Source organism: Rhinoderma darwinii, chromosome 11, assembly GCF_050947455.1.
Source record: "Rhinoderma darwinii isolate aRhiDar2 chromosome 11, aRhiDar2.hap1, whole genome shotgun sequence".
Taxonomy (NCBI): Eukaryota; Metazoa; Chordata; class Amphibia; order Anura; family Rhinodermatidae; genus Rhinoderma; species Rhinoderma darwinii.
This window is the reverse complement of record NC_134697.1, coordinates 68557379-68581516: the sequence shown is the minus strand read 5'-3', so window position 1 is coordinate 68581516 and position 24138 is coordinate 68557379. Positions and strand designations below refer to the sequence as shown.

The following is a 24138-nucleotide window of genomic DNA, read 5'->3' as shown; positions in this document are numbered from 1 at the left end:
GTAAAGACATCATTTACAATTTTTCCTTATTAACTGTTTGGTTTTTCTGTGATTTTAATTCTTTATGCTGTGGTAATGTTTTAACTAGCTGGCTTTCCTGCTCGATAAGTGTTATCTACGTTTAATTGCATGAATTGTCCTATGAAAGACACGAGATAGCAGTTTTTCTTTCTCCTTTCTTTCTTTCTCCTTTCTTCTTTCTCCTTTCTTTCTCCTTTCTTTCCTCTCTCGCTCTCTCTCTTTTTTTTTTTTCGCGCTCTCTCTCTCTTTTTCGCTCTCTCTCTCTTTTTCGCTCTCTGGGCAGCAAATAACCTGATCCCTCACTGAGCTGATGTAGATGGTAAAAGTGGTAAATTCAGAGTGAGTGAACAGTTAGGAGGGGGGGCGAATCAATGTGTCATTGCAAACCGCTTTCAAATTTACTTTTTTTTTTTATTTTTTAAATTAAACTGCTTCTATGCATCCTTTATACATAGAAGCTGTATCGTTCCATCAAATAAAAATAGTAATGGCTCTCAGAAAATGGCAACTCCAAAAAAAAGAATTTTATTTTGCAAATTTTTTACTTTGTAAAAGAAATTAATCCCTAAAATAAACTTTGTATTGTCATAATCCTATTGCCCTGCAGAACAGTTAAAATGCCAAAATTCCACTCCACAGATTTTTTTTATTTTTACTTTTTTCATTTATAGTTTTTAAGAGCATCATTTAACATACTCTAACTCCTTATTGGGTTAAAACCCTGCATAGAAGCAGCTCTCCCTCTGTGTAATAAATAAATATATATATATAATTTTATCCGTTATAATTTAGCAACTTAAGGATTTAATTTAACTATGAATTTCTTTGCAGCCCTCCAACATGCAGGCAAGCACATGGAAGATTGCATCGTTGCCTCTTACACAGCTTTGCTTTTGGGCTGCCTCTGTCAGGAAAGTCCGGTCAGTGTGTATATATACTTTTACAGTTTTTTGTTGTATTTAATGGTAAATGTTTTCACTAGGATTACTATCCATTTGCTAGTTGTGGTTCACTAAAACCTTAGAAGTGGGGAACTAAAGGTCTTGCTTGAACACTTTCCCGTACACTTTTTGAGATCCGAGCATATAATTGGTCATTAATTATATAAATGAAGAACAAAAAAAATTTGCTTTACAAATACAATGTTTAGTACGACTGCATCGTGTAACAAAATGAGTGTCTTTTAGATCAACGTGACTACTGTACGGAGTCATTTACCTGATGGAGACTTCTCAATAATGACTGAAATGCTGAAAAAGTTCCTCAGTTTCATGAATCTTACAGTAAGTAACCATTTTTCTAAATCAGGATTTTGTAGACTATTGGGAATTAACCAATTACTAATCATTTGGTAACCTTGAAGCCTTGGTAGTGAACCTTAGTCACCGTTCGCTTAACAGCACGGTAAACATCGTTGTTCCTAACTTAGAGTTCAGTTTTACAGTAACAATGTATTAAATTTGTATGCTCATGTGTCTTTAAAATTAATCTCCTTTGAAATCTGGAGTTATCTGTAGTCGTACATTTCCATTTTGCAGTCATTTGTGTTTTTTGATGTTTTTTTTTTAGTCTAGTAACGATATGCATGCATTATTGAAAGAATTGGACAGCCAGTACCCTTTTCACGACACAGGGCGTTTCTGGGCCTTGACATCCAGAGCCAAAAGTTGACCTTTTGGAAAGCTGCGTTCTAAGGATACTGACACAAGTAAAACATTTGTTGCAGATTTTCCTCAGCATATTCGCAGCATTTCTGCAGCAATATATGCAAATGTTGCGTCCGGATTTTGCTGTTGATTTTACCCCTCATACATTGTAAAGTGTGAAACTGAACATCTAGAAGAGAATGAGCATACTGCAAATTTGAAAATCGAAAAAGCATTCAGCACATGTGAGATTTTTTTTAAATCTCATCCACTTCTGATGTCATCAGATCTGGTTGGATTTTTTGGCAACCAATCCCTGCTACATGTGTGGGGCTGGGGGGAGCTAAAGGTAAACTCTACCTCACCCTTTTATTTTTTATTTTTGTGCGGCACAAAGGTCTATTTTAGTGTTCGAACAGATTATCCTTTTAATCATTCATATCGTTGGGGTACACGGCACTATGGGTGTAGGCCCTTGCCACTAGAAGTCTGACACATTGTAGGAAAAGTCTTTGCTCTGCCCAGACATACCCTTCCCACAGACACTGGCTAATTAGTTATAGCTTAGTGTCCGTAGGAGGCGGACATGAACCGATATCAAGGTCTGCTACTATTTTTTTTATTCTCTTTTGTCCTCCTAGCTGCAGGTGGTTTGTTGGCCAGGTCACCAGCCAACCTGTGGGTGCCAGGTAACCAGGCAGTTCTCTTCACTGAATTTCCCTCAGTCAGTCACCTAACCCAATTTTCTGCATCAACAGTTTGTGCTGGTAACCCCACTATATGTGCAAGGTTACTGAGGAGGTAACCCTGTGTACACCCGAAGACTACAGAGGGTGCGTATGACCATTTACCCTGCGGAAGGGTGTAATAAGTCTACATGCTACCAGCCTTCCCCATTCTGCTCGGTGTCTGCCATCCTGAACCCCTAGGATACTACCCCACTCCAGGATGTGCACCTTCTGAATGGTCGGAGTCCTTTACTCAGGCCTTAGGGGACATTTCGAGGGTCTCCCATACCCTGGTTGTCTTACGCAGCACTTCCCTTCCTAGATAATAGCCGAACTGAATGCGCCTCCTTCGCCTACCATGGATAATTCAGTCTATCTCCTCATAGTAGATCCCATAAGTGGCGCAGAAGTGCCAGGGGCACGTTTCGATCATAGTCAGGGGATCATTGTAGGGAACCTATCAGGGACCTCAATTGTGAAGCTGCTACTCATCAGAATCAGTATATCTCCTCCAGGGCACCCTCCCATTCGGAGTCAGAACATGACTCACAATTGACAGCTGCCTTGCTGGCAATGATACGTTCTGCCAGGGACACGTTTTCTTTAAAGGGTGACCCCAAAACACCTTCTCTGGAGGAGGCGACATTACAGTTCCAAAGGCTATGCTTTTCAAGCCATAGCAAGTTTGAGGACATTATATGCAAAGAATCACTAAATGGTCTGTTCTCCTGTGGACTTGCCCATCTCACAGCTGTCTAAGAGCACCACCATGCCACACTCAGATGCAGCATCACTCAGTGACCCTCTTGACCAGAAGCATAGTCACCACTGTAACCAAGGACCGTATTTTTCAAAAACGTTTTTCAAAATAAAAATAGTGTTGTCTACTTTACAGCGCCGATCTCATTATGTAGGCACTTATGTGGTGACAGAGCCTCTTTTTTCTGGCCCCAGTTTGTCTAACTAGAGACAGAAAAACCTGACGACGGGGGATCGACAGCAAATATCTCAGAAGTGAGACACCTAGTAGCGGTGTGTTTAGGGTGATTTTTCAACTGGAAAAGAGATTTGGTAATAAGAATATATTACACTTTTGATGGCGGTAACACTGCCTGTATAATTAACAGAAGTTAGTTGAAACGAGTGTGACCATTTAATCCCTTATTCCCATTCGCGACCAACATGGTTTAAATATTTGAGATTAATCCTTAAATAACTTAAAAATCATCCCAAATCTTTTTTTCGTTTAAACCATTGGGGGATACATTTCCCACCCTCTATGGTTTTTGTTCCAGGCCCTGGACCTGTTCTGGCAGTTTTTGTTTTTTTTTTTGTTTTTTTTCCCTAGTGACCGGAAGTGTTTTGGGTTTTTTGTTTTCTACTGCTTCTGGTTCAAGCTGATTTAGCTAGTGTGGGTGAGGATATGGTCTGCCTGGTCACGGTATGGTCACACGCTTAGCAAAAAAAAAGGCTGAAAATACGGAGCTGTTTTCAAAGGAAAACCGCTCCTGATTTTCAGCCGATTTTTTTTTTTTTTTTTTTTTTTTTTTTTTTTTTTTTTTTTTTTTAGCAAACTCGCGTTTTTTACGGCTGTTTTTGGAGTTGTTTTTCTATCGTGTCAATGAAAAACTGCTCCACAAACGTATCAAGAAGTGACATGCACTTCTTTTTATGGGGCGTCTTTTACGCGCTGTTTTTAAAAAATGGCCGCTTTAAAAAATTGGCCCCTCGGAACAGAACGCCACTTTTCCCTTTGAAAGCAATAGGCAGATGTTTGGAGGCGTTCTGCTTCCGATTTTTCCTCCGTTTAAGGCTCAAAAAACATCTGGAATTAAGGCTGCTATAGCGCAGAGAACAAAGACCCTATTTTGGTTTTACATGTATCATCCTCTTAGATTTCATGTACAGAAGCGGTGTCTAAATCTAAGACGTTTTTGGTAGAGACGTTTTTGGTAGAGACGTTTTTGGGTGAAGCACAAGAGCAGATAGGGCCGTTTTATAACCTACATTCTGCGGGACGAGAACATATTGAGGTTTGACACACACTCACGCAGGATGTTTTAATACTTTAATGCTAGTGCGGGTACGGAGTGATGTGCTTTTTGGTGCGGGCCTATTTATCATCTTTCAGTAATAATGATCGCTATAGAGCGCCAACATATTTCGCAGCTCTTTACAATTCAGAGGGAACGTGTACCGACTATATCCGACATTACATAGTGATAAAACTCACAATTCAAACGAGAGGCGTGAGGACCCTGCTCACAAGACAGCCCTATCTTGCTGACGGCACTAATGTTCAGAGGCCTTCAGTGCCTTCAAATGTAGCAAGTAAATTAACATGCTAATTAGCCTGTTTATTAACATAGGCTTGTGGCTATTTAACCCCTTAACAACCGCCATATAGTGTTTTTACAATGCCGATGGTTTCTATGGCAGTCGGGGGCCTAACAGACCCCCCAGGTCTGCCTTTAGTAAATTCATGTTTGGCCATGCACGAGGCATGGCCTAAAAGATGCCTGTCCGTTTTGCACGTACAGGCAGTAATGCACTGCAATACAGAAATATTGTAGTGTATTATATAAGCGATCAAATGATTGCGTAGTGAAGTCCCCTAGAGGGACTAAAAAAAAAACGTATATAGTTTATAATAAATAAAAATCCCAAGTAAAAAAATAAATTCAAAAGCCACTGTCGAAAATAAAATAAAAAACAATGGCAGAATTGCTGTTTTCTTTTTTTTTTTTTATCCTGCCTTAAAAAAAAGTTTTTATAAAAAGTGATCAAAAAGTCGCATGTACTCCAAAATGGTACCTATAAAATTTATGGCTCTTAACCCCTTCCCCCTGCATGCATTTTGGGCCCGAATGACCAAGCAATTTTTTTAGTTTTTCCATCTTCAAATTCAAAGAGCTAGAACTTCTTTTTTTTCACATGGACACGGCTGTATGAGGACTTTTTTTTTCAATGGCACCGTTTAGGGGTATATAGAATTTTTATTAACTTTTATTAGCTTTTTTGTTTTAGGGGTTGATTATATAAAATCAGCATTTTAACAATTATTCTCTGCATTTACGCAGTTTATTGTGCGGTGTAAATAACAATCTATCTTTATTCTATGGGTCGGTACGATTACGTCGATACCAAACATGTAGTTTTGCAGAATAATAACACTTGAACTAAAATAATTTTATTTTGCATCACAGCATTCCAAGAGGCATAACTTTTTTACTTTTCTGTCAATGTCTCCTTATGAGGGCTTGTTTTTTGTGGGACTTCATTGCTACAATTTTGTGGTACATGGGACTTATTTATTAACCTTTTTTTATTACTTTTTGAGGGGGATGGAAAAAATAGCAATTTTGCAGGTTTGTTTTTTTTACGGCGGTGAGTTTGGGGTTTAAATAATATGCTAACTTTATTTTTTGTGTCATTATAATTGCGGGGATACTTTTTATGGGAAAAAAAGTTGTTGTTTTTTTGTCATTTTTATTTAAAATTATTTTTTAAGTCCCACTAGGGACTTCACTATGCAATATTCGGATCGCAGATGTTTTGGTGTATTTAGTTTTATACTGTTAGGCAGTAATACTTTGGTATACTGACAGGCATCTATTAGGCTATGCCTTTGTTAGGCCCCCGGCTGCCATGGCACACCATCGGATGCCCACAATTGGGGTGACAGGGAGCTTCCTCCCTCTGTAAACTACTCAAATGCAGTGGTCGCTATTGACTGCGACATTTGAGGGGCTAAACGGCCGTGATGGAAGTAAACTTCAAACTCTGCAGTTGAAGCAAGAGCCCAGCTGTCAGACAACAGAGCCCCTGCTCCAGCCTGCATGGGACACCCGTGCATGACGTTGATTAGGCCACCGTGACACTGCGATGGCCTAGAATAAAGCCCCTAAATGACGCAGTGAAAAGGCGTATCGGCTGTTAAAATATGGCAAAACAAAAACTAATTTCGGTAAAAAAAAAAATCTGTGTAAAAGTAGTAAAACACTATATAAATATGGTATCGGCGCAGTCGTAACGATCCGCTGAACAAAGTTATATTATTTATACCACATGGTAAACAGCATAAATTTAAGACACAAAAGAATGCTGACATTTCCGGGGTTATTTCTATTACCCCACCAAAAAAGTTAATAAATTTTATATGTACCCCAAAATTATACTATTAAAAAATATAACTTGTCAAGCAAAAAACAATTAGTTAGTACTGCTATGTCGACGGAAAAATAAGTTCTAGCTCATTGAATGAGACTATGCAATTACTTGAAAAAATTGCTTGATCATTAAGGTTTAAAATATCTTCGGTATTAAGGGGTTAATGGCTGTGTAAACCTTTTAAAAAAAAAAATTAAAAAAAAATTCTTTCAATCTGTTTTGTGCAACTTTCAAATTAGTTTTTATTAAAAATGTTTCTTTTTGGGATACAGCTGCTCTGAATTCCGCATACGGAGCAGCTGTATCTAGCGTTGAATCCTGTACCAGGACTGCGGATCCACCTGTTATCTATCGCATCTAAATTTATAACTTCGATGTGATCGTTTACGGATGGACGCTGAACCAGTCAGCCCGCGGACCTGACGTGTGCAGGATTTAGTGTAAGATACAGCTGCACTGTATGCAGAATACAGAGAAGCTGTATCTAAAAAAAGAAAATGATATTTTAGTTGCACAAAAACCACTGACCACTTTTTTTTAAATTGCTTTCGAGGGTTTACATAGCCTTTTAAGAGTGCCTTAAAGAAAAACAACTCCACTTTTAATTAGGTGTTTTTCTGGCGCTTTTGCTGCAGCCAAATGTTTGCTGTAAGTCAATAGGCAAATATGGCAGTTTTTTTTTTTTGTTTAAGCAGATACAGTTTTGATATATACTTCAGATTGTATAGTGTCCTGACAATGAATATATGAATTAATTTGTTTTTGTTTTTTTTTCCTCTTGTGTTTTCTAGTGTGCAGTGGGAACAACCGGGCAGAAGTCTATCTCCAGAGTCATTGAATATTTGGAACACTGCTAGGTATCTACATTGACTTACTAATGCTGGATAAACTCCTTTTACAAAAGGAACAAGTCATGTTAGAGTCCATGAAGATGCACTGAGCGCAATTTTCTGTGCCACTTACCTTGAGAAGGCAAACAGGACTCCATCTTAGCTGTTGAATTTGCCACGTCAACCAGGTTACAGCCGAAAACACATCATATTTTAAATAGAAGGACCAGAGGTTCTGTAGATGAATGAGACCCGGCTATTTTAATCATCACAGTATTTGAGTTGTTCTGTGTAACATGGAATTGGGTTTTCTATTTATTTCCTCTGGATAAGTTTGGTTATGGCCAGTTAAAAGAGAAATGTTAACGTGCAAAGAATTATTTGCTGCTGATCGTGCAACTGCTGTTTTACTATTGAAGTACTACATTACATGTCAGCCGGGTACAATGACCTCTCAGCTGGTGGGAGTCCAAACAACACTTGGGCTGTTTATTTCTGGACAAAAGGCTGCTTTTCTTTTTTTTATTTTGTTTCCTTTTTGGCTTTGTAATAGGCTTTCAATGCTTCCAAAATGTTAAGAGTTGTGTAAAACTTTTTAGGATACTGTTAACAGATTTTGTTCCTTGGCTATTTTGCTTACTCTTTTGTACTAGATGCTTCCGATCATAACACTTTGTTCCAGAAATGTATTTTCTGTATATATTCACCTTTTTTCCCTCCCCACCTCACTTATTCTTAATTTAAGATTTATGGATACTTTTAAAGCAGTTCTGTTTTTCTGTCAAATTTGTAAAGCTGTGCCGCACCATCTTTTACTGTAGGTGGGCCAGAAGGCAAGGGTTGGCTGGAGTGTGTCAGAGCATTGGTTAGGGTATGCTGTGGTCAACGGCTCACCTGTACAGTATGAACCCAGTTAGTAAGTGGGGATCTATTTTTATATTTCAGGTGGTCCATCTCAGGTGTCATCTTGGACTAATATAAATGAGAAGGCATGTGCCCTTACTTTACTTTCAGGGAGTATTTTTATCCTTGTTCCTCTTTATCTACCAGAAGAACTTGCAAAGCTTTGCGTGGCAAGGAAACAAAATGCCTTCAGCTGTGCGAAGAGGGTCCTTGATGCATTTTCAGACTCTTAAAATTTCTTCTGAAATGCACAAGTTTGCCGCACCTTTTTATACCGGTCATAAACTTTTTTTTTTTTTTTTGGTCAACATGCTGCCGCTTGGCACTTTACATGGACACTCAACCCTAAGTGTCGGACGTATTCATGCCACCACTTCGAAAGGTCCCTTGGAAAGCTGAAAGCAAGAGTTCTTTGACCTGTTTAAGAGGAGTGAGGATCATGTATGGTTGAACATTGGGAAGAGCTAGGAGAAATGTTCTGCTGTTGTAGATCTGTACACGTAACAAGAATATATTTCAGACTCTTCTTTCTCTACCCGGGTACAGCTGATCATAACCGAATGACTCTGTAACAAGGAAACCTTACTTAAGCCATATAGTTAACAGCCACATTGCATCTCTGCCTTTGTCTAAAAAAATAAAAAATAAAAAATCAACTGAGGTAGAGGAGCATTGTAGTTTAAGTCTTTGTGTATAAAATTCATATTAGTTGAGTTTCTTAGCAATATTTATGTGAAAATGTTAATAAGATATATTGATTTTTAGAATATTTCTAGAATCAACTAATATTGCACTCTTTCCCATGATTTGTGCTCTTTACAGCAGAAGAGTAAATGAAGGTTGTATATGTTTCTCATTCTTTCGGGAATGTAAAAAGGCAATTTTAACTTTCCAAAGAGTGGCTTTATATATGTGCTGGAATATCCCCTCCCCCCACCCCCGTTTTATTTACAAGTAATAGCTTGGTTCAATTTGGCATAAACAGGTCCACAATGTGAGTTAGCCCAATCTAAAGTCATGATTGGTTTGCATGATCGAAACATTTTAAAACGTGGTGAAACCTTTTTTCTTTATGGTCAAATGTGGGTAACATACACAATTCTCAAACGTCACTGGTTTTTTTTGTTTTCTAACTGAACAGTCTTCTGAAGTTTCATTAGTGTAGTATACAAGACAATACTCCACATTTTGCTATTGACTGCCTTTTTAGCATGTCTCCAGCAGTGTAGTAAACAGAATCTCCTTGGCCCTTATGGTTGCCATAAACATTAGATGACCAACGTTTCAACTCATTCTTCACAATTAACATGAATGTTTGACTCGTCAGTTTGTTAAATTTTATACAGCAGGTAAGAGTTGGCTGCCAGACATCCCTGTAACTGCTTATCTCAAGCGGATACAAAGGATCAGAAGAGGGCATCTCCCAATAAATTGAGATTGCCGGTGTATCCCTCCTGAATTGTTAACTTATAAGCAAGATTTCAATGTGTCTGGCCAACTTTCAAGACCGCCTAGCCTTGGTAAGAAACTATTTCAGAAGGCCGTAATATGGCTGTCTATTAGTCTATTTTATGGCTGGATCACCCAGTCCAGTAGATTCATGCAGCATCCACGTCTAACCGCTGTCTGAAATAGGCTTTACATGGGCTTTCAATTGATGGGTCATCCTTGGGATAGGCCTTAAATGTATGATTGGTGGGTGCCCTGTTCACTTGAAGCATAGGCCATCAATTTTAAAGTTCTGTAAAAACCCCTTTAAATGGACTAATTTTTTTCAATTTTAGCAAATGCTTTTGGTTAAGTTACCGGAGTATTTAATGATGCTATTTAATCTCCTAAAAGGGATGTGGCTGCGTATATTTTGGTAGCTTTAGGGCCGAACGTACTTTTGTTTTAAAAGATTTGATTTGCACCCAAGAACATGTGGTTTAAAGGGAACCTGTCAGTAGTTTTGGGGTCTCAAAACAACTGTCAATGTGATATAGGGGAGGGCATTGTAAACTTACCTTTTTTTCTCGGTCTTGCAAGACCAAAAGAGGGTCATTATATTCCCACGGCGTGCTGATCGCAAGTGCCATTGAGATGGTACTTTGTGTGCACATTCTCCTGCACGCTGCCCGCCCCCGCTCTATATTACAGCTCTAGTGGTCTTCTCTTTTTTTTTTTTTTTTTTAAGGGTTTATATTTTAGGCCACCATATTCACACGAGTGTTTTTTTTACGCGCATAACACGGATGGGAAATACAGACGTCACACGGACCTATGCAATTTAATGGGGCCATTCAGTATTTTTCAGGCAGCGCGTGTCCACTGTGTGAAACTGACCATGTCCTATTCTTGTGCATTTTTTGCGCATTGAAGTCAATGGGTGCGTGAAAAATCACGGTCAGCACATGGACGTCATCCATGTTCTGTCAGTGTTTTTCACGCACGAGTTACTAATGAAATGATGAAAAATATAACACCTTCAGTTTTTTTGCTGACAGAAAAAACTTTTTGAGTTGACTGTCATTCTCCACTTTGAATTATTTGACACCCTCTGTCATGAGTAAGAAACAACTGTAAGTTCATATACAAAATCCGTAGTTGCGTGTGTTCCAAAAAATTAAGTAGACTCTGTACACACTAGTATCATGGATTCCGTTCATAACAAAGTATGCCATGTCTGTTTCCAATTGGATACTAGTGACTCCTTATGTACCCCATTGACTAATGCATTTTTTTAGGGTTCTGGTATTTTTTGTGTACAAAGCCTAAATATTATAAAACTTCAGACCTGTTTGGCTTTATTCGTTCTGCAAAACATCCATAGGCCACAGGCTGACGGGGACGTCCTGAGAGTTATAGCCTTTAAATATTAAGACATGCAATGTTAGGAGACGACTGTTGTAGGTTATAGTTGATAGATTTAAAAAAATAACAGTACATTTACCCTTATTTCAGGAAAGGGTTATAATGCATTTAAAGAAACCCTTTGGGAAAAACTGACATTGTTATGCCGAGGGCAAGGCCAGAAGGGGCGGTGTATGACTTCTTTTGGTGTTGAGTCGTGCACCGCCCCAAGTTCCTGCACTAGGGCGTAATAAGTCTCTGCTTTTACTAGTCTTTTAAAGAAACTACATAATATTAGGAGATGCAATCATGAAATCATATTTTTCAAAAGAATTCTCCTCGTAATAGGTTCTGTTCACAATTATTACTCCTAGATGAAATCCCTCTTTGCTGTGGACTTTAACTTGAGATGATGTAACATGTGAATTACATATGTTCCCGAATATGTTCAGGTACCAATGTACAGGCGTAGATACTTTAGCATGGCAGAAGAGCTTGAATTCTCAATGCAATTATAATTACGCCTTCACCTGGACCTCTCGAAAGGGGCTGAGCTGCAATACCAGACATGGCTCATTTACAGGAAAAAATAAGCAGACGTTATATTTTTTTCTCCTTTTTGCCTACAAGAGTAGAAACAATCTAAGGAGAACTTACGAATGACTTTCAGTTCAAATGCGTAGTTCTTGTACCCCCTTTTTATACCATGGTAACTATTTATTTTGTGTTCTATCTTTTAAGCTTCACTCCTGCACGAGAATGTTAAGGGTTTTTTTTGTTTTGTTGTTTCTAAGATTTCTGCATTCCTTTGATCAAGAAACCAGTTCCACACCTAATTGTAGAGTCATGCCTGTGTTTAAGCTAGTCTTGTGTGGATTTACCCTCTATTTCCATGCAGTCGGTGTAGACTTGAAGAGCCTTTATAATATGCAACGTTTAAATGCCCTTTACCACTGAATATTATTTGGGGTTTTGTCAGGTTAATCCCTTTATAGAATTTGGAACGCTGCAGCACAGATGTCTGACACGAGATAAATATTTCTTTCACTTTAGGTTAAAAATTGTGTACATTTTGTAAATTAAATTTTTCCATATTATACAATTTTTGTCTTAATTTTTCCCTTTTTTTCATCTCCTTTTAATGTTTTTTGTTGGAAAGGGGGCAAATGAATATCTCATCAGAGGTACATTGTCTTCACATTGAGCATGGTTGTTGGAGGTTTTTGGGTTTTTTAACAGGTTTTGATTCAGACCAAATAAAATCTTTATTCCATGGTTTTTATTGTAGAGAAACAAAAGCTAACTGGCCTGTAGGTTCACCTGATATGGCTGTAAACAGGCAAAGCCCCTTATATTAACCATGCATTTTAAAATGTTGAGCTGGGTTTTTTTTTTTTTTTTTTAAAGCAAGTCAGTAGTGTATTTGTTCACTTTTTGCCTGTTTTTTTTTTTTTTTTTATTATACCTGATCCTTAGGATGTGCTCTGGCATGTTGGCGACTGATGTTGGAGTTTTTGAACTGGGCACCATTTTTTTTAATCGCAGTACATTTTTTGCTGAAAATCCCCATCAAAGATTTTGCTTTAAGGGTACTTGGAACCTACTTTCAAATTAAAGTTTTAAAGTAATTTTTTTTCCAATGTATATATTTATGTAAATACAAGCCATTGGAGACTAGAATGGTAGAGTACTTTTCTGAATCCAATCCTATTTTTATTTTATACAGTATTTCTCAGCTGTGATCTTTGGAGCAAAAGCCAACGGCAGGAAAATAAAAATCAAGTTTGTACCAGTTTCATGAAGTATGTCTTTGGGTTTTTGTAAATAATTTTAACTCAAATAAAAATTGCTACTTTCAGTACTTCATCTTTTTGTGTTTATTTTAAACATTGTTCTTCCTTAAAACCTAAAAACAGTGGATCCTTTTCAAAGCCGCCACTTTAAGAATACCATCCGAACGCATTTTGTTTAGTGGTGATAAACTACAATTTTAATGCACCATGTTCACATACCCTTGGAGAGCTGTCCCTCTAGAACAGTTGAATATCTGCCAATCATGACCTGTTGGCTTGAGAAACAAAGGGTGAATTCACACGTAGTGCGGATCAGCAGCATAATACAGTAACAGCAGAGTGGATAAGATTTAAACAAATCTCATCCACACGCTGCATAAATAATAAGCAGAAAAAAAACTCAAATTGACCTGCGGTTTATTTATCTGCAGCAGGTTTTCCCCCATTGAATTGGAAGGGGAGGTAAAACCTGCAACAAATAGCAGATGTAAAATTGCAAGTAGGATAATAAATAATATACCTATTAATGGCTGTCATGTCTGTGGCATGTCTTTAACCCCTTCCTGACATTTGCCATATAGATACGGCATGGAAAGCTAATGCTTCCCGCATTTTGCCGTATCCATACGACAAATGCATGGCACCGACTCAGAAGCGGAGTCGGTGCCATCATCGCCAAATGTCAGCGGTGTACTCCAGCTGACATCCGACTGTAATGGCGGGGACCGAAATTTGCTTGGATCACCGCCATTAACCCCTTAAAGGGAATGTGTTGCCAGCAAAACATGAGTTTTTTTTTTTTTTTTTTGGGTTAAACAATTAGTGTATAGGTGATTAAACATTGTTCTAATTTTTTTTTTTTTTTTCACGAGTCAGGAAATATTATAAATTAGAATCCAATTTATAATATTTCCCATTGCTGGTCACTAGATGGAGCCATTCCCAAAATTGCAGCATTGCATGTGGTAAAGCAACCACATTGCTTTATGCTGCAAAATTGGGTAAAAAGCCCTCGCTCTAGTGAGCTCTCAGCATCCCCCCTACTTTATCCTGGCTAGTGCCGGGATAAACGAGGCGATTGAACGGTCTAACCTCCTACACTGTGTCGCCATTTTTTGAGCTAACACACAGTGTAGTAGGTTTACATACAGTAGTAAACAAACACGAACATACATAGAAATCTCTTACCTGCTCCTGCCGCCGCGACCGGAAGTAGTAATCTTACTGTCCGGCTGCGACTTCCGGTCCACAGGAAAATGGCGCCGGACGGCACGCATTTCAAATTGGACTGTGTGGGAGCGGCGCATGCGCCGTTCCCACACAGACGGCGTACATTGAAGTGGATGGAACGGGCCCCGTTCGCAGTCCCTATGGGACTGTGGCTGCCGTATTCCATGTCTATGTGTCGTTAATCGACACATACAGAAATGGAAAAAAAAATGGCAGCCCCCATAGGGAAGAAAAAGTGTAAAAATAAGAAAAAGTAACACACAAACACACAAATTAATCCAAACGTTTTTAATAAAGCACTAACATCTTTAACATATTAAAAAAAAAATTGTGGTAACACTGTTCCTTTAAATGCAGCGGTCAAAAGCGATCGCTGCATTTAAGTTGTTTGCCGCTCATCTGCACCCCAGCAATGAAATTGCAGTGGTTCCGGTGGCTACAATGGCAACCGGAGGCCTAATACTGGCCTCCCGGTCTGCCTAGCACGGAAACCTTCCAGGCCCTGCCCGGAGGCGGTGCCTGAAAGTCTTCCGTAGCCGACAGCAAGATCGCGCCAGCTCAGGAGCTGAGCCGGTGTCGTCAGCGGTATGTTACAGCTGACATCCACCTGTAACGGCAGGAACCGGAGCTAGCTCCGATGACTGCCATTAACCCCTTAGATGCAGCGATCGAAAGTGATAGCTGCATCTTAGAGGTTGCTAGCAGATCAGCAGCCCTGCCATGCAATCAAGGTTGCTGGCTGCTGCTATGGCAACAGGAGGCCTAACAATGGCCTCCTGCTCTACCATTACGGAACCAGATTAGGCAAAGCCTAATCGGCTTGCTGTCAGTGAATGACTGACAGATCTAATAACATAGGTATTGCAATATATTAGAGAAAAAAAATGTCACCGTTGGACCTTCAAGTCCCCTAGTGGGACTTGGAAAAAAAGTGTAAAGAAAAAAAAAAGTTTTAAAACATACGTTTTTAAGTAATAAAATCAAACACAATCGCCCTTTTTAACTTATCAAGTACTTTATTATTGAAAAAAATAAATCCTAAATATTTGGTATCGCCGTGACCGTAATGGCCTGAGCTATAAAAATATGATGTTTTATTTCACAATAAATGCCTAAGGGGTGCAGTTTACAAAATGTGGTCACTTATCAGGGGTTTCTTTTATTTCAGAGCAGAGCCCAGCAATTGTGAACCAATACTTTGTAAATCACAAAATTACACCTCAATTTTACATGGTACTCTTTCACTCCTGAGCCCTGTCAAATGTCCAGGCAAAGGATTAGGGCCACATGTAGGGTGTTTCTAAAACCGGGAAACACAGCATAATTAGAGAGCTGCCTTGTTATGGTAGCACAAGCTGGGCACCACATATTGGCATATCTATGGAAAAAAAAAAATCATATTCACTCCATCGAGTGCACACTAATTTCTGCAAAACACCTATGGGGTTAACATAATCACTACAGCCCTAGGTGAATACCTCGAGGGGTGTAGTTTCCAAAATGTGGTCACTTCTGGGGGCTTTCCACTGTTTTGGTCCCACACGGGCTTTGAAAATGCGACCAGAAACCAATCCAGCAAGATCTGCACTCCAAATGCCACTCGAGCCCTGCCGTGTGCCCAAACAGCCGTTTATGACCACATGTGGGGTATTGCCGTACTCTGAAGAAATTGCTTTACAAATGTAATTTTTTTCCTTTATTTGTTGAGAAAATGAATTTTTTTTTTAGCTAAAGCTACGTCTAATTGAAGAAAAGGGATTGATTTTATTTTCACTGCCAAATTCTATGAAACACCTGTGGGGTCAAAATGCTCACTGCACCCCTAGATGAATCCCTCGAGGGCTGTAGTTTCCTAAATGGAGTCACTTTTTGGCAATTTTCATTGTTTTGTCCCCTCAGGGGATTTGCAAATGTGACATGGCCTCTGCAAACCATTCCTGCTAAATGTGATCTCCAAAAGCCAAATAGCACTCTTTCCCTTCTAAGCCCTGCCGTGTGTCCAAACAGCCATTTATGACCACATGTGGGGTATTGTTTTACTCTGGAGAGATTGTATTACAAATTTTGCGGTGCTTTTTCCCCTTTAGTCCTTGTGAAAACGAGAAAAAAAAATTAGCTAAACCAACGTTTTCTTTGAAAAAAATTAGATTTTAACTTTTATGGGCTAATTCCAATAATTTCTGCAATAAACCTGTGGGGTCAAAATGCTCACTATACCCCTAAATTTCCTTGAGGGGTGTAGTTTCTCAAATGGGGTCACTTTTGTTGGATTTCTCCTGTTTTGGCACTGCAAGAGCTCTTCAAACCGGACATGGTGCCTAAAATATATTCTAACAAAAAGAATGCCCCAAAATCCACTATGCACTCCTTTGCTTCTGAGGCCGGCGCTTCCATACATTAACACACTAGGGCCACATGTGGGTTATTCCCCAAATCTGCAGAATCTGGGCAATAAATATTGAGTTGCATTTCTACTTTGCTTTAATTACTGCGAAACGGTTTTGAATACTTTGAGGGGTGGAGTTTTTAAAATAGGGTGACTTATTGGGGGTTTCTAATTTATAAGTCCCTCAAAGCCACTTCACAACTAAACTGGCCCCTGCAAAAATAGCATTTTGAAATTTTCATGAAAATGTGAGAAATTTCTGCTAAAGTTCTAAGCCTTGTAACGTCCTAGAAAAATAAGAGTGTACAAAAAACAATGCCAATCTAAAGTAGCCACATGGGGATGTTAATTAGCAACAATTTGGAGTGGTATAACTGCCTGTCTTACAAGCAGATAGCATTTCTCTAAATTTAAATGTAATATTTTTTGCTAAATTTTGGTGTTTTTCAAAGTTAAATACTGAATGTATCGAGCAAATTTTGCCAGTAACAAAGTCTGATGTGTCACGAGAAAATCTCAGAATTGCTTGGATAGGTAAAAGCATTCCGAAGTTATTACCACATAAAGTGAAACATAACATGTCCGATTTGAAAAATGAGGCTCTGTCAGGAAGGTCAAAAGTGGCCTAAAAGGGAAGGGGTTAAGGGGTGAAGGTCCCCTCACAAAAGAAGGAAATGCTGAGTATTTTCTGTGCGAAAGATCTGCAGCGGACTCGAGTACCAGCCATGTAGATGAGATTTGAACAATTCACATGTTACGTCACGTTTTCCGCAACTAATATCAGCATTTTCATTCTTATTGCAGATATTTATAATGGATTTCGCCCTTTTTAATGTCGAAGGGGTGAAATCTGCACATAATTCACTGCAGAAAAATACACAACAAATCCTCTACATGTGTGGGTACCTGTAAAAGGGGGTGGAGTAAGAGCGGGGTTCATCTGTTAGGCTTGCCTACTACTACTACTACCTCCTTCATATCAGGGTCACTAGGGTTATGCCTAGTTCGCCTACCTTTTTCTTATACTAACGTCAATCTAATTGCTTTTGCTACTAAGGAAATACGATATCTTTATTAATACAAACCGTACTCACACTTAGATCAAATACACCACACAGTTCACTGTAAATCACAGTATAGTATCAGTGTATCCCAATACACATAAATAACTTTATGTATTGAATACACTAACACTACACGTTGTAAATTATAAACCAAGTATAATCTATACCACCACCCACTTATATAAACATACATATAAGTTACGTTACACTCCTTTCTGTCCCACTCCCTTCTAAATATACCTGTCCCTGTGTTAGGGAAGTTTTACTTTAAATTTATGTATCCAAAACTAAAATGTGTATTGAGCTATACAAGTTTTTCTGCTGACAACGTGTAGTCATGGACTTTGGCTGTATGGATTACGGCTATGACCGGCTATGGATATTTTGCCAGTAATCCTTCTTTAAATGAAAGGTTAATTATTATTAAGAAACCTACACCTCCCTGTACAAATTCCACCAAATGTAACTAGTTATTTTTGATACGATGTTTCAGGTACGGACATAGGGCATTTTATTGATGTTAAGGAAAAGGATGCAATTGAAAGTCCTTTAGCCCCGAAGATAATCTATCTAGCCAACTTCGCTTATGAAGATAAATTGGCATTAGAAACAGGTTACAGTGATAAAAATGAATGGTTAGCCTTGATAGGATACACTGCAATCCAAAATAAAAGAACTAACTGTATCGCTTGTGCAAAAGCTTAGCTACATCTGGCTACTATACCTTTCAGGCTATCAGAGAGAACCCACAAGGTCTGCAATGCGTGTTATCTTTATATAATGCATCATATAATCCAGGTGATAAATTATGTAAAATATTCTCTTTATTGTACCCACCTCTGGGGAGAGATGAAATCCCTCCCTTAGTAGTTGCTTACCCAGGCAACTACACCTGCTTTCTGAGGAATGGGCAAGGTAAGAAAGTAGAGTTTTGTGAAACCACCATAGATATTGGTACCGATTATGGTAATTGCTCCTCTAATTGGTTTACCGACCAGACAAGGGCAAGGACTGATCTCTGATGGCTATGTGGAGACAGGAAGCTGAGACCTAGACTACTGGCCAACTGGCAGGGAAGCTGTAATCTAGTTCAGCTTCTGATGACATCCACTTGTTTTTAGCCCCTGAGTTTCAGAGAATGAGAAAATAGCCCTGGAGACTATCTGAATCGCTATAAGCGGTCTATCCCTGGAGGGTCCTTGGACCATAGAATATACATAGATGAAGTAGGAGTACCCCGAGGGGGGCCAAAATGAGTTTAAGGCCCGAAACCAGATTGCATCAGGCTTCGAGTCTGTATTTTTCTGGTGGCCTACGATAAATAAGAATGTCAACTGGATTAATTATATTTATTACAATCAGAGAGTTGTTAATTATACCAGAGATGCAATAAAGAGCATTGCAGATCAGTTGGGACCTATATCTTTAAGGACATGTCAAAATAGAATGGCCCTGGATATGATACGAACAGAAACAGGGGGTGTTTGCCAAATGTTTGATACCTTCTGTTGTACTTTTAGTTCCAATAATACAGCTCCTGATGGTAGTATTACCAAGGCATTAGAAGGACTCCATTCCCTGTCTAAAGAGCTTGTGGGAAAACTCTGGAATAAATGAAATCTTCACTAATTGGCTTGAAGGATGGTTTGGAAAACAGAGTAACCCACATATCCAGTCTATTGATTTCCTTAGCAACAGTGGCAGCCATACTTGTAACTTGTGGATGTTGTTGCATTTCTTGCATAAGAAGACTAATTGAGAGGCTCATTGACACTTCAATTACTAAAACAATGTACCAAATGATTCAAAATGAGGACTAATGCGATGGCTTGGAAACACCCCATGATGACGGTCAAGATTCAGAAGGACTTGTGAAAACTTAAGGAGAAAATCTGTTTTGGATGTCACAGAACATTTCTTAATAAATTTACAACAGGGGGGAATGTTAGGGAAGTTTTATTTTAAATTTATGTATCGGAAACTAAAATGTGTATAGATCTATACAAGTTTCTCTGCAAAGGATTTTATGCTGACAAAGTGTTTAATATGTTATCAAGTAGAGGGGGGGGGTGGGCAGCTGAATTCCTTTAGCGAGAAGTGAAGTATTTACATAAGTGTGAGGTCGAATAAAGAGATAACAAAGCTGTCTAAGGACTAGTTTGAACTAGGTTCATCCCATGTATAAAAGCCATGATAATGAAGGTAGCAGGAGACATTTTGCTATATCTGACTCCTTATCAATAAGAATAAAAGAAGCACATTTTTATTCAGGTGACTATTCGAATCTATTTGATAAGAACATAAATTCTTCTAACACCCTGTACACAAAGGGTTAATGGGAACAGGGGTGTAGGTAATGTGAAGGCAGGTTGGAATGGGTTAACTCGGGGGCAATGCAGGTAATGTGTCAGGAGGGAAAGGGTTTAATAGGGACTGAACTCTGGGGCAACAAGGGGAGACGGAGTGAGAAGTTTAAGTGTAGCTGTGGCTGCACTTGATACTTAGTGTGTCGTTGAGAAAGGAGGCAGGTCGTTGGTGGAGTGGTACCCAGCTGGAGAGGTGAGCTGGCATTGGTAGAGAGAGCCAGGCAGGTCCCAGCTGGAGGTAACAGTGGTGTGGTGGCAGGACCCAGCTACTCTTCTCATCGGTGGATTGGTGAGGGAGGTAGGCTGCTCCTGAGTGTACCGACACAGGGCTATATAAACCCTGTCGGTACATCACAGGCCGACTCATAATCCCACGCGGAGAGTTTAAAATGGAGACAGGAGAACAAAGCAATATCTCCTGTCTCCATCGCTTCCAAACAAAGCAGGACAATAACTAATTCCCTTTACGATCCCCCTGTTGGGGATTTGACAATGCAATTTTGGGGAAGTGTTTGTTGGGTTGTATTAACCCCCCCCCCCTCAACCTCCCTGGTTACTGGTAATGGTCTGAGATGGAAGGAAGTATACTTTTGGACTCAGGAGTCTAGTGTCTAAAGGAAAAAAAACACATAGCCCATAGTATGAAGTTGAATTGAAATCTCCTAGTCCATAGAACGAAGCCTCAATGTCTATAGAACGAAGCGGAAATGAAACCTCCTAGTCCATAGAACGAAGCCTCATACAAAACCTCAATGTCCATTGAATGAAGTTGAAATGAAATCTCATAGTCCATAGAAACTCAAAGTCTGTAACAAAACTCAAAGTCCTGGATCTTCTTCTTTATGGATCTTTTCCTGTTTAGCGGCATCAGCAGGTCTTTCCAGCGGCCGATCCAATTTTAGCATGCCAACCTGTGTAAGGCTGCTTGTGCCCTTATACAGAGAGCCTTGGAATGGCTTAGCCCGCCTTTTGACAACCTTTTTTACGTAATCGGTTAGTTTTCCAAATCTTTCAAGCATCTTAATTGAAGACAAAACAATATTTGTGGGCCGATAGCCAGGTCTCTATCATAACAGGCTAACAGGAGGAGGTGATGTCTTGGTACTTAGGAATCTAATTGTTGGGTGGAGTATCACCTCCCTCAAACCGAGACACTTCCGAGTCTGTCTCAAGGTTGTTCACAATTCCTGTGATCTTTGTCATGTCATGTTCCAGCTGAATGGTAGCTCGATATTGGAAATACTTCAGTTTATCCATGACATCCTCTTCCTCACTAAAGTCTAGAAGGAGCTTTCTCAGTTCGATGCCAAACCCCAGAGGAATCGTCTGGAGTCTCACAGGGGTGTCTGAATGGATGTCAAGCCTCTTTTCAGGAGTCACCGGAGTTCTTCCCTTCTGACCCACCACATCAATGCCTAGTACAGGATTAACGGTTAGTTAGTCGCGTGGATGGTATATGAAACATTCTGCACCTGATACCACTACGAATACCCGTGACCCATGTATTTTCTGTTCGAAGAGGGTATTGGGTTGGCCTTCATTTCACAGGACCCCTCTGTATCCCAACACTGGTGTCTAAGCACCTGGTCGTAATTACCTTGGCAGAGAATAGCATCCTCCTTCCAACATTCATCTGTATCAAACAGATAAGGATGGCTGCCCTCATAGATTAGGATATCCGAGGGGAGCTGTGGATGAAGCACCATTTTGTGGTTCTTCACAATTCTCAGGTTTGTGGAACAATATCCGTCTTACCAAATCCATTATCTTAAAATCAAGATATGGGTGTAATGCCAGGGTTACCACCCCCTGTCCACACTTTCCTGAAAGGACAACTCCAGTTAAACACAAAAGAATCAGCCATAAATTTTTTCGCTGTTTTTAATTTCACTCGCATCAGGCCTCAGATGAAACTGTGTTATCTGTCTGAACCTCCCAGGTCTAGGTGCACAGTATAACATAAAACACTACACCGTGAACTTATGTTACATGCCCGCACCTCTCTACCTGAGTTTACAATATAATAACAATTCCAACATTATCCCAAGGGTATGTTTACACGGGCTATTTTCGGACGTTTTTCTGGCTGTAAACGTCCCGAAAAATGGCAGAAAATTTGGAAGCATAACGCCTCCAAACATCTGCCCATTGATTTTAATTGGAAATACAGCTTTCTGAAGGGGCATTGTTTTACGCCTTATTTTCCAAAAACACACCCGCGAAAAAGAAGTGCATGTCACTTCTTGGACATTTTTGAAGCTGTTTGAACATACCCTTATAGAGAGCAATTAAAACATTGAGCGCAAATACACCACTATCCAATGTTTGTTTCTCCAGTTGGTTTCCTGGAGTGGTTTTCTACTTATGTATTATAAATACAGGCAATATCTATATAGTACAAATACATATTACTGATAACCAGGGATGCACCACAATAGAATCTGTGAAGGAACCACAAAATGAAAACAAAACGGACAACTAGGGACAAACACAACAGACCATAAACAAACATTACAGACATAACACCTGACTCAACATGCAATTTATGGCCAACTTCCTAAACTCCTCCCCAGTTGTGGTTGGTCATTTAGACCCTTGAGTAGGTGGCGGAGCACATAAGGCTGTAAGGAGATTCTTATGCAGCCATTTTGTCTAAATCCACCGTTTGTTGTGATGTGGCCATTTTCTATTGCCATTTCGCTGGGCTTTCAATGGTTGCTTATGCCATGACAGTTCCTAGCAATATGTCCCATCTGACCACATTTAAAGCATTTAACAGGACCACATTTCTTAGTACCCAAAGACACGCAGTACTTCGCAATATGGCCTGAGCCGGCACCTGCAAAACATTTACCAGTACATGCTCTGCTGGACTTAGGGCAGTCACCAGTGCATGATCTTTTAATGTTCTGCATGTCTAGGGACGCACTTCTAAATATTGTACGCTTATATTTGCGTAACACTTTCGTAACAGTGTTACCTTCAGGTTTCTGGATGGGATCACGATTTGGGACATCTAAACCAACACTCTTTCTACTCCCCCCTTTTTGCCCTGTAGAGGGCAAACTTACAACGGAATCAGGACTTGACCTTTGTGAAAAATACAAAGCCGGTAACATTTTGGAAAAATCCTTTATGATATTTTGCATACTGGTTACCAATTGTGACCTAGCGGCAAGCTCAGCATTTAACTTAGCAATAATCACATCTGTAGATGCTGCCTTGTCCTTAAATAAATTGATCACAGTATAAGTGTCAAGAAGGGTCTGTATGGCAGCTAGCCAACAGGGCGCAGGACAATGTCTATGGTTCATATAGGTACCTGTGGCAGCTCGGACAGCAGTAAGGCAGGCTCGGCTGGGACTAGGCAGCAGGTAGACGTCAGGCGAGGTGAAGCATGTCACACGTGGGATACAGAACAACATGACTTTGGCACAGCACAGTGCTCGACCAGGATGGTATGGAAAGCAAGGAACAGGAACACACTAGGAGGCCATCACCTAGGCAAACTTAGGAAACATCAACAACGTTCAGGCATATTAACAGGGGGCTCGACCCTTCTTATAGTCCAGGGTACTCACGGGTTCAAAGTTCATCAAAGGTCCAGTGCGTGCGCTGCCCATTTAAGAGCGGGCACGAGCGTGCACACGCACCCTAAGGGATCCGGCTGAGATGAGTGGACGCGAGCGCTGGCGTCTCCTGAAGAGGAGGCTTGGGCCAGCGCTTGCCGACTCATGCCTGCGGCTGTCAGGAGGTGGTCGGATCTGACGGCCCGCAGCCACGGACATTACAGTATCCCCCTCTTACGGCCCCTCTTCTTGGGACCAGAGCGAGAGACAAACTTTTTCACAAGAGTAGGGGCATTGAGATTCTCCTCTGGCTCCCTGGGCCTCTCTTCAGGACCAAACCCCCTCCAATCCACCAAATAAAAAGTTCTCTCTCTCACTTGGTATCCAGGTTCTCCTTAACCTCAAAGGTGTCCGAAGGGCCGCTGGAGGCAACCGCAGGGCTGGGAGTCTTGGAATAGCGGTTCAGAACCACCGGTTTCAGGAGGGAGACATGGAAGGAGTTGGCCGACATGGGTAGGAGGCAGCCAAAGCTTGTAGGCAACAGGGTTGATCTGCTGCAGGATCTCGAATGGTCCGAGGAACCTGGGAGCAAATTTGCAC

The 24138-nt window shown here is 40.0% G+C and overlaps 1 protein-coding gene across 5 annotated transcripts in view; it reads left to right on the top strand.

The window, feature by feature from the left end:
• WAPL (WAPL cohesin release factor) overlaps positions 1 to 12991 on the top strand; it is a 72907-nt gene extending 59916 nt beyond the window's left edge. For 4 of the 5 annotated variants that reach the window (XM_075841708.1, XM_075841709.1, XM_075841712.1 and 1 more), the window contains 3 exons: positions 853 to 941; positions 1209 to 1304; positions 7357 to 12991. In XM_075841708.1, coding sequence (XP_075697823.1) covers positions 853 to 941; positions 1209 to 1304; positions 7357 to 7422 — 251 coding nt within the window. In that variant the 3' untranslated portion in view covers positions 7423 to 12991. The remainder of the gene's footprint in view (positions 1 to 852; positions 942 to 1208; positions 1305 to 7356) is intronic. The other variant, XM_075841711.1, reaches the window with a different exon arrangement.
• Positions 12992 to 24138: the final 11147 nt, after the last annotated feature.